Source organism: Symphodus melops (genome assembly GCF_947650265.1).
Source record: "Symphodus melops genome assembly, chromosome: 1".
Lineage (NCBI taxonomy): Eukaryota > Metazoa > Chordata > Actinopteri > Labriformes > Labridae > Symphodus > Symphodus melops.
The window spans coordinates 49,577,123-49,592,362 of record NC_136691.1 but is presented as its reverse complement, the minus strand read 5'-3'; the positions used below and the strand labels follow the sequence as shown (position 1 = coordinate 49,592,362).

At 41.3% G+C, this 15,240-nt stretch overlaps 1 protein-coding gene across 9 annotated transcripts in view; it reads right to left on the bottom strand.

The window, feature by feature from the left end:
* The window catches only part of sh2b3 (SH2B adaptor protein 3), a 43,059-nt gene that overhangs the window by 17,820 nt on the left and 9,999 nt on the right, over window positions 1–15,240 (bottom strand). For 5 of the 9 annotated variants that reach the window (XM_079368253.1, XM_079368254.1, XM_079368260.1 and 2 more), the window contains one exon: window positions 9,485–10,729. In XM_079368253.1, coding sequence (XP_079224379.1) covers window positions 9,485–10,699 — 1,215 coding nt within the window. In that variant the 5' untranslated portion in view covers window positions 10,700–10,729. The remainder of the gene's footprint in view (window positions 1–9,484; window positions 10,730–15,240) is intronic. The other 4 variants (XM_079368257.1, XM_079368259.1, XM_079368255.1 and 1 more) reach the window with 1 other exon arrangement.

Here is a 15,240-nt window from a genome sequence, read left to right as displayed (position 1 = left end):
CATTCATACACATGCATACTTCCGGGCTGAGAGACGAGTCGACCGACTCTACCAACTGAACCACTTCTGCACCAAGTGCTAAAGTCAGGGAAAATCATGAAGTGTCCTTTTTTTTCTATTGGGAAAAAAAAAGATAAAAAAATGACATTTGGCAACAGCGTTGTACCCGCATGAGTCAGGAGGACAACTACCATTTTCTGCATGTCCTGAAATCCACATTTTTAATCTGTCTCTTGGCTGAGAGCAGTTTGCCACACAGGATTGAACACAGTGGTGTAATTTGTCCCTGTTCTCTAAATGTTGGAACCATTAGCCGCTTCTGCAAGCCGTAAAGGATTTGATTTGGACAAACCAAAATCAAAATGTTGAATGAATGAAAGTTGCCTGTCAATGAAAACAGCCTAACATTATTCATTCCTTTAAGCTCATCAAACCCAAGTGGCCAAGCACTAGAGCTTTATGACTAACATAATATTCTTTAAATAGGTGCAAAGCTTTCTCACAGAGTTTCCTAAAGGCCTCATCCACATACGACATAACAGTCTATATATCAAGGTTTGCAGCTCTATCCTGTAAAGAAAAACGTAGGTATGCCCCTGGGTAAAGTAAACTTAAATGTCTTGTACAGAACTGGACAATCACGAGCAGAAACTTGCAAGATTTGTTTTAAAAATGTTCTGATATGTCTTTGTTTTTGTTGCTGACTGAAGTTGAAGAAAGGAACATCATGTAGTTATTTACTGTTAGTCGTGTACAACATCTAAGAGTTTGCAGCTCTTTGAAGCTTTTGGTAATATGTAGTCCGGTTGCCTTCTTTGGAAATATGTGGGTTTTAACTCCACGCAATCTGAGTGAGTCACTTTATTCCTGACAAGAGTCATTACTGCAGATTCTGGCTATACACTGGTTTTGTACCAAGCTTTAATCCCTAAAACCCACTTTCAGGAACTGTGATGTGTGAGGACTTTCAATTAAGAGGCAAAATGCGAAATTACTGAACATTGAATGTAACCTGAAACTCTATCACCAGAGGCCAGTGTCCAATCCACAACCAACAGAAAGCTTATATTTTCCACTAAAGCAAGATGAAAGATCCTCCATTTAATGTGGTTAAAGCCCCTGTGAGGAGTTTTTAGTTGGTTATGACACAGACTGAAATTTAAACTGTTTCTATAGTTTATGAGCTACAAAAGCAAACGAGACCATCTGACTGAATACTTCTATAAAGATATATTCAACGTCCAGACTGCGGCTTGGGGGAAGGTGTCAGACAAATAGATTAATAAAAAAAAAAATAGCACTCTGTGGAAACTGCCTTTTTTTTTTTTACATTTTCCACAGCCAAAGCTCTCAAAATTATACATTTTACTAAAGAACACAGGATGATATCTCCCTTAACATGTATGCATTCTCGCCCTGGTACCATCCTCTGCAGGGATTCATTTGCATGAAAACAGGTGCTAATGAACCACTTAATAGGACATTTTTGAAGCCAGGGGAGCCAGAGGGTGGTACTGAAAAGGAATGCACAAACGCCAACGAACCTTCCAATCACCAACGTGGTGAGACAAAACTCGGCTGTTGGAATTTCAAAGTGTTTGAGAAAGCTCAGGGGTCAGAACGAACCAGAGCAAAGAACAAACTCATGGTTGGCAGTCTTTCATACCAACCAACAAATAGTGCCAACCGACCAGACATTTTGTTTCCAGAGGGATTTTCAAAGTCAGAGCCAACTGGGTGGCTGCCCAAGGAAGTGGAGGTGTTTTTTACATTGAGATTTTTCTACAAGATGTCTCTCAGATCTCTGTGGGCGGTGTACAATAAAGATCTGTCCATGCAAAATTAGAAAGAAGAGGGCGGACAAGTTCAGGCATGTGAGCAAAGTGAAACTCAAAGAGCGGATCACTTTGTGTCCAAAAAGCCACAGCAGCTTATGAAATCAAGTTTTATGAACTCGTAATCTTAGCTGTTTGTCACCCTTTTAACAAATCAAAAATCATAGTTTACCAGTGAATCAAATGTTCAAATCAAAGGATTGGTAACATGACACTCACAGCTTATAAAAAAACGGTGATCACTCTTCTACACAAGCGTTCATATGAATCTACACACATATTCGTGACATAACACAGTGTAAGGCATGTTGTCTCAGCTTTATGAAACTCAATCCCTGGAAAGAGTAAATGATGTGACTTTGTGGGTGCGATATGAGAAAAGATATGATACAAATTGAAACTCAAAACTCTCTGAAGATCTCTGTTCTGGATCTGATCTACTTTGAGAGATCTGCACAGTTGCATAGAGAATTTTGTGCTTCTTCCGGTTGTGTATCTGTTTCTCCTGCGCAATATTCTGACATATAAAAACCTGTTTACTGACTATGGGGGACAATAAAGTTTTGTATTTAAAACAAAACAATTATTTTGTTTTTGTTAGTGGAAAAAAAAGTACTTAAACAGCATCAGGATCAGGAGATTAACCAGGGACAAGACTGTCACATCTGCACGTGGGACATCTTCTTTACTGTGGTTTGGTCTTTTAAGAGTGAGACTGTCGTGAAAAGTTCTCACCATAAACTTCTCCTGAATCTAACGTCACACCTTCACGTTTCTTATTTTGTTGGCAAAAAGTCCAAACCAAACTATCATGTCAAAAAATGATCCAAGTACATGCTAATGAATTTTCTGTTGTAAAACTTTCAAAGCATTGACTGTGATAACATTTGTTAGATATTTTTGGATATTCCACATTAACCTGACATTAAGTTGGTTCAGCTTTTTAGTCAAGAGTTTCTATGAGTCTCTCAAAGTTATATTGAGTTACATTGTGAATGTACACTTTAATAAATATCTCCAAGCTCCAAATCAATGTGTAATTATTATATTGCAATATTGAATTATAACCTGCTACTCATCTGTAAATGTTTACCCTCAGAGGAAAAAGAATTCAAAGCGTCATTGTGCTGAATTAGCAGAAAGTCAGATATGAATCTAAATTTGGATGGCTTGACGAAGCATTTCGATTGATTAGACTTTGGTTAACTTAGAATAACAGATACAGTACAATATGTTTAGCACAGAAGTAAGTGTACAGCTTAGTGTGACACAGAATTTAGCAACTAACCTGTGCCTGTAGTTACATTTACGTACAGTAGCCTTCGCTTTAGCCACAGACAGGTAGACAGAAGAAAAAGACAATTTTGCTGAGCCTGGTACTTTTATGTGCATGATACAGCAATAGGATAGGTCACAGACTATGCATGTAAGCGGGAAGTGGAAAAGTTACTTAAATTAAATTAAATAAGGGCAAATTGTCACATTATCTTCTAAGATTTCTCCAGAGGTTTTAGTTTATAAAACACATCATCCCCGTCCCAACCAACACCTAATCATGTTTGTCTGTCCTCCTCCATGCTGGCTCCTGGACTGAGCTGTCTGTCTCTTTTAGGTCTCCTGCTGTTGTGTTTCCTGTCTCTCTCTTCTCGGTTGCTTTCATTCTGTTTCTGGTTCAGCTGACTGGGGCCCATGTGTGTGTTCAGAGCTTTAGTTGTGGTATGCAACGAGAGCCTTATTAACGCTGCATGTTACCATATGAGAGACCAAAGTACAACAAGTAACACAGAGCAGATGGACACCAGGGTCTGCTTGCCGGAAAAAGTATTTTTCCACTGATGTTGCAAACTCTTCTATTACTGTCAGTGAGAGAGAAAAAATATGAGCACTGAAAAAGAACAGCAGAGATGCAGAGAGAAGAGCAAATACAAAGAAATGACAAAAAAAAAGTAATTTTATGATTTCATAAACACATACTGGATGTTAATAGCCTTTCTGGTTCAGCTGTGTAACTCTAATGCAGTTGGTGTAATGAAGCATAACCCCTAATTCTGCCTCCTATGAAGGCCTCCCCAATTTTATTTTAGTGAAGAATCAAGACAAGAGAGCAAAGGACCCAAAAGGGGCACAAAGGCAAATCAATACCTTTTGCCATAAATTCTAACATCTCGAAAAATAAATGTGAAAATGCACAAACAGAAAGAAAAAACACATACAGACATAGACGGACAAACCCCAAAAGCAACATGATACACAGTGAAGGCACACGCACACACAAGCATGAAATGAGAACATGTGGGAAAGATTAAGACTAGAAGAGCTGGAACAAACACACACACACACACACACAGCTGCCATAAGATGAGAAGGCTGTGATTAAGACGAGGTCTACAGGAGGTCTGAGGAAACGTATCCGCCATCACACTGCTGAAGTCTGTGGGAACTGACTTTGGAAGACAGAATACCACGATTTTCCTGGCAAGACGCTAACCTTTACTACTGCACGTCAGATGAAAGGAAAAGTAGGGCTCGAAGCTCGATGGGTTAGAAAAAAGCACTTTGGTTGACAGAGAGTCAGAGCTGGAGTCAGAGGGAGCTCCACTTTGATAACAAAGACTTGAGAAAAGTTGCACCTCAAGATACAAAAATGTAAGGCAGCAGAATCGACTTTTCTGTTCCTTTTCTGTGCTGTGGATTAAATGACAAAAATAAAACACAACAAAAGACAGACCACTCACAATCACTAACCTGAACTGACTTGCTTCTTTTCTAAAAGAAACTTTACTTGGATTCGAACTTGAATCATATTGTGCGTACACAAAGCAATGAGGGAGCGACAGCAGGGACCGGATCCAGACAATGTTCACCACAGAGAGAAAACTTGTTACTTTCTGGGGGATATCTGTCCCTCATGGAGTTACTGATGACAGAATTTAGAGCTCAAGTCTCAGACAAACAGAGGACTTTGTGGAGACGTTTGCTCTTTCCAGCTGACGTGACAAGATTCACTTCTGCAATAAAACAAGGGTTACATCTCTTTGGCTTGTCCATTTTGTCACTGCAGCTGCCATACAGAATAACAAATCTAAGACCTGCCAGTTGAACTGCCATTTCAGGGAGCATGTAGAAACAATCATAACTAATAACATGTCACTTACTCTTCTAGGAAGAAAAAGAGCCTCTGTTTTCATTTCTATTTTTACTCCTCTCCTCCACCAAACATCTTTGGAGAGCGTCACTGAGACATTTCTATTGAAGAGATGAAAAGGAAAAAATCTAAATTTATCTCTGTTTTCTGAGTTTGGTTTTACTTCCAGTTCTAAGCACAACTTTAAAGACAACTGTGCAGTTGTTTGTCTGTAGTTTGGTTTTGATATTGGGTGAGAAAATGCATTCATTAAAAACATTGACTGTAAATACGAAAAGAGAAAATTAACACTGGCAGTGTGGAAGTCACCTTCACTGCTTATAGTATTTTATGTTTGTCTTTATCACCTCATACATTTGTGTTCAGTGGATTGTTGAGGTCTACAGATGCCATGCTTTCACCTCCCCGGGTCAACTTGATTTAAGTATGTAAAAGATGCATTTGGACCATAATTTACACTGCATCAAAACCATGCCTTCATATTTTATCAGCACAGCAGCGTGCCTTGACTGCAGCTTTGTCACGCAAACACATTATCAGTTACCATGCAGCTTCCTCTTTTGTGCTAAATCAGCTCCATGATATTACTGCTGTTTCTCACACATAAAGACACACACACACACCTGAATACATATAGTGTTAGTTATTGATTGTTTTATGCGTTCACTGCAGAAAAGATGTGAAGATGTGTGCACACAGCATGCATTGGTCTCACACCCACACAGTCTCAGAAAGAGGAGACAGATGTGTTGAACTAGAATTTAATGAACAGAAAAAATGGTAAAAACCCACAATATCTAACACAGCCCCAACAACAATATTCATGTTTGTGTGTTTAAATGCCTTTTTTAGGGTGTGAAGCACACATGCATGTTCTTGTGTATGTTAAAATGTGTTCATGCAAGTCCACCGCTCTCCTTCCTTTTAAGGGCATTCTCAGGGCCTTTACTCCCTGCCCGAGAGAGAGAGAGAAAAAAGAGAGAGAGAGAGAGAGAGAGAGAGAGAAAACCCTGCCAATGGCTTCCCATTCTGATATACAGTACACACACACACACACACACACACACGGCTCTATCATCAACTGAACTACCTCAGGCACATGGTTTGGGCTGCAGCTGGCTGAGGGCTGCTAAATATAAAACCCTGCTTGCACAAACACACACTTAAACAACACATGCAGGCCACTTCTTCTTCATTGATTATGTTTGTGCCAGAACACACACTTTCGCACACCCTGAAGAGACTGACTTGTACTTCCAGTGACCTTATAGATGACAGCGACTAGGACTGAAGTCAACTTAACCACTCTGATTACTGGTTTGGGGATCTTGGGGGACTGGGTGTGCAGACACATGCAGCCTTGCAGCTGGCCCCATCTGGAAAGATTGCAGGCCTTAAAGCCATGAGGTCCGATGTGAAGAGCTGAACATACATATTAGGGGAAACAGAAACTTCCTGCTGTGTACTTTAAGCAGAGTATGGCAATATATATAATGTATATGCATTGCAATGTATATCTTGTTTGAACCTTCATATATACAGTAAGTCACTACATTTCTTAAATGTGACACCTCCGTTTTTCATAGTGTTCAGCTGTTGTTTTGGTCATGATTAAATAATAAGAACAGTTGTGACTGGCTGAACAGGAAGTCGTGTGGGAGGTATATCTTTTTTTTTGCTGAGGAGGTAAGAAAGACTTTAAAATAACTGAGTACAAAAAAGTTTCCATGGGCAAACGCTGTGTGAAATGAATATTAAAATGACTGCAATATAACTAAATGCATGATAGTAATCAGTGAGGCCCACACTGATTATATCCATCTCTAGTGAGACAAAAAGTGGCTCTATTTCCTGAAGATTATTTAACGAGATTGAAGTACAAACTATCTGTGTAATCTTGACAAGGTTTTCAGTGTGAAACCAATGATGGTGTTTAAATAGTAACAAGGTTTGCACAGCGTGCAGGAAAAGAAGAAGACATGATGTACTGATTAATTTTCATCAGTCGAGGCTTTCACTAATCAATCATATAATTTCACTCTGGCTTTTCAGCTCGGTAAAGAAAAGGTCCTGTTCAACAACACAGCACAGTCTTAGGGCAAAATGAGAAGAAAAACGACAGTATACTGCAGAGTTCTGTGAGACAAAGCTAAATGTCATCACAGCTTTGGTCTTGTTTTGCTATTTGCCAAAGTTAAAACAGAACACATAAGGGAGTGGATTAGATGCTGCACAACATGATTTATGACACAAACGAATGCAGAGAAAAGAGATTATCTGAAAAAAAGGAGGGGGGGAAACCCCTACGACTAAAACAGCTGGAAACAGGAAATGACTTTGTGCCCGTGTTTGTGTATGTTGTGTGCTAGTAAAGAGTATGTACATGCATCTGCAGAACAGTCGAGCAGACCTTTAAAGCAATCCTGTATAGGCTTATGTTAGTTTCTATACTACTGAGGGACACGCATCGATGTACAGAAAATGTACTCTGCACAAACTGAGGAAGGAGCCAGGTGTAAAAATGCTTCAGGGCAGTTCAGAGAAGAAGCTGCAAAAACATTTTCACGAACCACACACACACACACACACACACACACACACACACACACACACACACACACACACACACACACACACACACACACACACACACACACACACACACACACACACACACACACACACACACACACACACACACACACACACACACACACACACACACACACACACCCAACAAGAAAAAAAGTGTTCGCCGTTGATTATTATAAGTGCCTGCAGTGAAGACTAGACAAAACAAAATGTCACTCCTGACTCAAAAAGATGGTTTGATCTCTTAAAACCGGCTGAAGCTCAGAGCACAACAATTAAAAAAAAAAAAAAAAAAAAAACTTTTATGGCTGTGTAATAACTACAGAACTAGAGCAAGGTTGTGATTAGCTTAACTTATCATTAGTCTGGAACCAATGAGAGACAGCTAGGCCTTAGACATGATTTAAAATCCAACATCTCAAGTAACTCACTAATTGGCACATATTCTGTTTTTGATGTGAGCTGTGTGGTTTTATTATTTATCATCAAAGCCCGCTCATCTGGGTTATAATACTCAATGCAAGAATGGTTTGCTGAGATGAAAGTGGCATCGAATGTCTCTTACTTTACGGATCAAATCTTCAAAAATGTTTCTCTACATCCCAAACCCCTTCTCTAGTTTGTCTTAATTGCTTACAATTCACAGTTCTGTTGCCTTTTCTTGACTTAAGATCGTTATTCCACTTTGAGCCCCCTGTCAGCTTAACATTGCATTTACCATTAATATAATATGATAGTATGTGTGCACACAACTTCAAACATTACTGTGACATTATAACTGCAATAACCTTTAAAGACATACAGCATATATAGTTGCAGCTCACTTGGGAACTTTTATTTTGAATCCTGTTAACAGTTATTGAGTCATTACTGGAATACGTGTCCTGAGATGATGCGCTTTCACATTTGGCCGGCTAGGATTAAAATAAGATTATGGATTCCGATAAATAATGTGTACATTTCAGAGTCTGATGAATTCTAAATATTGCAGACAGACACTGCATGTCAAGGAGCGTGCAAAGCATGTGTCCAGTAATAAGTAGCACTGTTGTATAAGTAATGGATCTCATGGTTCGGGCCACACGTGATCCATGAATCAATGCCACGTTTCTTCATGTGTAGTCTCGAACAAATACAACCACTAAATACCTGTTCAGAGTCTCAGTTTAAATAGTGCCATGGAAACCAGCTGTACAAATAGGAAGACATTGCAGTCTTTTAGAATATATTTTATGTAATTTATGCAGACAGGCATTGCTTCTTCATCTTTTCTCCATTCTCTGTCACTCAATCTGCTTCATGCAATTAACAGCTGGTGTCTGCTCGTGTCGTCAACAATCAGTGGCTTCATGTAAGTGACGTTACAGTCTGCAGTAAACTTGCCAAAACTCCTTTACAGAGCGCTTTGCTCGTTCCAAAAAATGATGATGTAGTTCCTGAAAGCACGCACCGTATCACTAAGCCTGCACTGCGCTCAGGCACACACATTGGCTACATGAACGGTGTGTGTGTGTGTGTGTGTGTGTTTGTGTGTGTGTGTGTGTGTGTGTGTGAGCGAGAGTTACGTGTTAAACATCCTCAAAGCTCATGAGAGAAAAAAAAAAAGATCACATGAAGAGATAAAATATAAGACTTCTGTAGATTACATCAAACGTGTTATTCACTAAATGATTTGTGACATTTATCTCTTCTATTATGAAAAATATGTGCATTGACAAAAACAGCACAGATGCGGAGAGGAAAGCATTTGAAATGGATGGGGAAATTAAAAAAAAAAAAAAAGATGTCATTAACAGCCTTTTCAGTTCAACAGCTTTGTAACTCCAATTCTGTTTAATGAAGCGTGACTCCGTGCGATTTGGGATCCAGGACACCACTATCTATAGGTATAAGCATAAGCAGGTGTTCCTACCTTTGGAGGATCATAAAGCTCCAACTGGTATCTCTCCCCTCCTCCTCCTCCTCCTCCTCTTCCTCCTCCTCCATGAGTGTCCCTGATCCTCCTGACCAGCAGGCGGCAGCGTTGCCAGCGAGGCTGGGAGTCTGAGATAGTGTCATCCACGAGCAAGTACCTCAGTGAACCCTCTTTACAGCAGCCGCTCACCTCTGACCTCCTCTGCCTCATGCTCCCGCCACGTAACCAACGGAAACGATCAAGGAAGTGAGAGGCTACCCCTGCCACAGTCACGTGTGAAGAAGTTGGGGGCGTGGCTTCAGAGTTCAGACAAGAGGAAGAGTGAGAGGATGAGGAGGAGGATGACACTTCCTCATTTGTTGAGGAAATGCTGCCCACTCTGTCAGCATTATTTTGGGGGTTGTTGCTGTTGTGAGTAGTAGGGTTGCTAAGAGACAGGTCCTGGGATGAAGGGGGGCTGGGGACGGGCCGTTTCTTCAGAAGCCGTCTAACTGTCTGTCGGATTTGACTGACCGAGAAATGTGTAATGTCAGCATGTCTGGGGTTTGAGGTTGAGGATTCAGAGGAGTACCGTTGAGATACCTGCCGACGATCTGTGCCGGAGATCTCTTCGTTGCTGCGGCTACGAATCAGCGGTGACCCGCTACCAAGACAACGATTTGATCCTCTGAGCACCACCTGGTTGCCTGATAAAGAGCTTCCTGCAGGGCATCGTAGCGGCCGCTCCTGTTCGCGTCTCAAAACCACAGGCTCAACTTTTTGCGACACCGGTGTGTATGGAGCAGCCCCTCCACTCTGCCGGCCCGCCTCTCGGTAATCCTGCACCCCCGACAAAGAAGTTATCCGCAATCGACCGATTAAACCCTCTAAAGGAAGGGAAGGAAGGGAAGTAGCTACTGGAGTGGTGGAGGAAGCACTAATGGTATCACTAGAGCTTGTGTTCTGGCTGAGCGGAGTGCCGTCTTTGTCGACCTCGCAGCAGAAGTGCTGCTTGAATAGGTCGGTGAACTGCTTGGAGAAGGTCTCTGGTGGGAGCACGTCATGTTGCGGCCACTCTCTGGCGAAGCTCTGGTAGTGTCCGGCCAGCTGCCTGGCTGTGGCGATGGCATGTAGCTCGCAGAATTCCCTCCAGCCTCTTGGGGGTGCTGCCAAGCCTGGGCTTCCTCCTGCTGTTGTGGTGGTGTTGGCTGGATGGATAGTGTTACCATTCATTGCAGTAACCAGACCGGCTGAGAATCACTGCTGCCAAACAAAAAAAGGTGGAAACAGAAAGAAAAGAATATAAGAAAAGACAAAAGAGTGGTTGGAGATGAAAGGGGGTAAAAGGGGGTCGATTTGGAGACAAGAGCGGAGGGATGGAGTGTTTAGAAAAGAAAGAGAATAAAGATAAATGAGAAAAACAAAAGAGAGATATGGAAAAGTAATTAGAGGCAAATCAAGATAATATGTAAATTACTGGAATAGTCAACATAAAACTGGCTAAACAGTCAAAGCATTTCTTTGAACTGCTTGAAAGTTTGACACAGTTCAAACATTTCAAAAAGGCCAAAAGTCTGATTTTATTTGGTCCCAGTCTTAAACAGCCTAAATTGGATTAGATGGGCCTGCAAAGAATCTCTGGCAATCAACCAGTCATGGAGTATCTTAATAGATAAGGACGGCCATGGTTCACTCAAAGGACATTTGGTAAGTGTTCAATTTGTGGGGGGAAAAAAAAGAGTAGATTGAATCAAGAGCAGAAACCCTGTGAGTGCATATGTGTCTCCATAGAAGTTGTACTGCTGAATAAAGAGAGAAAAAAATGTGGATAGTGAAGCTAAGTGGAATTCAATAAAGATGACTAAATCAGTTACAAAGTGCACTCAAATGGATGAGAGAAGCAGAAGTTGTTGGGGTTTTTTTTTTAAATGAATGAAAACAGTAATGAGTAATTCAGCCAGACACTGAATGAGGCCCTGGCTGAGGAAGTATGGTTCAAAAATTTCTCAATCAACCACACTGCCTGCTTAGCCATCAGTGAGCCTACATGTGACCTGCTTCAGTGTTCCTTCTGCTTTTTTCTCACCCTTTTTAGAGTCAAAGATTTCAGTACATCATGTTTGTAATACAGACTCTGATTGCTCGAGTCTATATCTGAAGCCAGAGGGTGACTCTGGCTTCATTTGGACTTTTTTTTGTACTTTTATTCAACTTGAACCCCTTTGAGATAAGAAATATGCTGCAACATTACATAGATAATGAGGACACATTTTCTTATATACCCCCCAAGTGGAGTGACGCTTACAGTTAAAAGTCATCACGCTATATCAGCACTCTTGAGTTGCCTTTTGTCAAATTAAGTTCAATCCCCGTCATCAAATGTTATAAAGCAGCCTCCATCACTAATCTGTTTATACGATAACAAAGATGATTTCTGTTCTTCTACAGTGTACTGTACATGTCCTGTAACAATAAATGTGTCCCAGCCACCATGGTTAACAATATGCTACGTTGTATTACAGAAGAACTGAGACAGTGGTTTAAGTAAACCACATATTTTAGAAGAAGAGGCCTACTCCTGTCTTTTATCTTCTCAATCATTCTCTTGCAGCGTCCTTGATGTTAGTGTGTACTGCTGACCCTGAAAATGCTCGAGCCCATGTTTAAGAGTGATCAGGAGGAGGAAGGACACATTTTCAAAAGAACCACAACAGACTCGAGCTGATGCAAGAGAAGAGCTTCTTGGTTGATACAGGCAACCCATAGATGAACTAATGTTGCATAATCCACTGCAGACTCGCTAGACTTTCACAAGAGCGTAGCTTTCTATGAGCTTCAATTAAGTACAGGGTTGTTTTTGCAGAATTAAATGCAACGCAAGGGTGAGGAGGACTGTGAGGCAGAGGGGTCTCTTCTCACCCTGCTGGCACTCTGTGGGGTCAAATATTGTACTACAAAAAAAAGTTCTTCATTTCAACATGCTACTTATGCTTTCCATAAAAGAGCTGCTGAACAGACATCATAAGTTTAGCATTGTTTCATCAATCTCAAAACTACAACACGTGTCCAGGATACATACCATTTTCCTCCAGCGGAGCAGAAAAGGGTCTTTTCTAAATACAGGAAGTATGAGTGTGTGCGTGTTACCTGTGTGTGATGTAAAGCATGTGTGCGTGTGTGTGTGTGGGAGGGTGAGGGTGGGGGGTGTGTCAGGCTTTGGTCCAAGAGATCAGAGGAAACCACAAGAAATGTGTGTGTGTGTGTGTGTGTGTGGGGGGGGGGGGGGGGTGGGGGGGGGGGGGGGGGGGTTCGTTGTGGTTGGGCCAAACATGGAGCAACATGTCCTGTTATCTCTCTGCTAATTTCTCCCTCCCCTCTCCACCTTGACGACATTTAAAAAGAAACACTTTTGAGATCTTGATGTGCAGTAAGGGCTTCCTAGTTTTCATTGAACATAGCCAGGGACACGCGGACGTCAGCGAGGGAGTGAAAACTTGGCAGCGTTACATATTGCGTCACTAAAACTCCTGCAAGTGAACTGTCACAACAACTAATCCCCTTCCTGTACTTTTCAGAGCATGCTCAGTGCGTGCCACCTTGTGCCCCTCCAGCTGGCCCCCCCAGAAGCCTGTTTCTATCTGCCTGGCCAGCCCAGGGATGACTCAGCACTGACTGCATAATACGCACACACAGACATACAGTATACAGTATACACACATCTGCAGACACACACTTCCTCTGGTTGGATCCCTATGGGGGTTTGACAGTCTCTGTTCCCATGGTTTTTCCCCCCCTTTCTGTTCATCCTCTCTGTCCTCTTCTATTAAGATTTCCAGATCCTTTAATTTCACCTTGGCTGAGGGGCCTGACAGGGCTGAAAAAGGTTAAAGCAGTTTTGTCTCCACTTTCCTGAAGCTATAAAACAGAAAATCTTTCCTGCTCGACAGATTCAACATTTCTTCTTCCTCTCCTGTCCTCACTTTTCCCATAAACTCCAACTCCTTTTCTCAATGCCTCCATTAGTCTCTGTGACACAAGCCCCCTGGTTGCTTTCTTTGTGTCATGTGCTTTCAGATATCTGACCTAGCTTTTCCTGCAGCATCGCACACCACAAGCAGCCGGAGAAACTGCCGTCCTGATGTCGACATCGGTTGCAGGTTTGTTTTAAACTAAAATGTTCTTTGAGCTGCAGCTTAACTGTTGTCAAAAAAGGTACAAATCAAACAGTGACATCAACAGCACTTGGTAATTATTTGTCTTTGTTTGACAAACACAAACACATAAGTCACACAGGTGCCTGGAAAAAGAAGAACACAGCCTGTGACCAACTAGTCTGATAACTAATAACATCAATCATGTTCTTGTCTTCTAAGTGTAAGGACGGGCTGCTTGGGCAATGTTAAATCAAATACTATATTTTCTGTTGGTTAGACATAACAATGGATTTGAAAGCAAATGTTCCAGGAACTAGTGATCAATTAATACTTAAAGTAACTGTTGTCATGCTGGCCAGAGTGAAAGTCAGGAAGCTGGTCTATCCTCTAAATACATCACTTCAGAATGAAAGATTCAACTCTGACTTAAGATCATGTAAAAGTGATCAGGCCTAAACCAAGTGTTCTCCAAACACCAGAAGGGAAAGTAAACTAGACGGTTTTTTTTTTTTACTAGCAACAGCTAAAACTGACTTTGACCAAGCAGGAAGGAAACAGGATGCATTAAAGACACCCGAGAATTGATCTAGTCTAGCATGAGAGACCACATGACCCACAGTCAGCTCAATGAGTGGACGCATGGATCAACCTTAGGACATGCAAGGGTCAGTCTGCTGCTGTGGTGTGTCACTACAACCAAAAAGTGTCCTGACAAAATACCATTAATGTGATCAGTGAGTCCTCCTGGCTATGTGTTATCAGGAGCAGAACTATATTCCATGACACAAGTGTATTGATAAATGACCAGAATAACATTGAGTTAATAAAAAAGTACAAATATGTTAAATTGTATGAAAAAAAACAAAAGCTTTCATATCAAGAAAGAGAGAGAGAGAGAGAGGGACTGAAGCTTTTAAAACAGGCGGAAAATTATCAGTGCTGCAGGTGGAAGCCCTGTTGCAGGGAGGTCCTATTTATATCTCAAGAGCTTGGTATCTTGGTATCTAGCTCTCACACACTAGTGTGTGAGCAGCTCTTGTTTGAAGTCACACACACACACACACACACACACACACACACACACACACACACACACACACACACACACACACACACACACACACACACACACACACACACACACACACACACACACACACACACACACACACACACACACACACACACACACACACACACACGGGGTCTTTGAGCTTTCATGTCATGTATTCATAGAGGGAGGCATGGATGCATCATGTTAGAGAAAAGTTAGCTGACACTCAGCAATTAACCAAGACTGGTGAAGATCAATAGGAAATAAAAGACCTAAAAAATATCTTTTACTATGAGTGTGTTTTTATATCCTAATTCATTTGACATGTTTCTACACTGCACTGTTTTTCAGGCACACATAAAGACAATCTGTGCACTCTATCGTTTGTTCTGCTTTTCATTACTACAGAAACAGGTTGTGTTCATTATATAGAATTATATAGAATTCACAGCTGTCCACATCCCTTGACCTGCTTATAGCCCAAGTCTTATTGCTATGATAGGGCGGATTTGATCTGTTGCTTGCGACTCAATTAGTCTGCATGGCGTCAAGGCTCTGTGGAACAT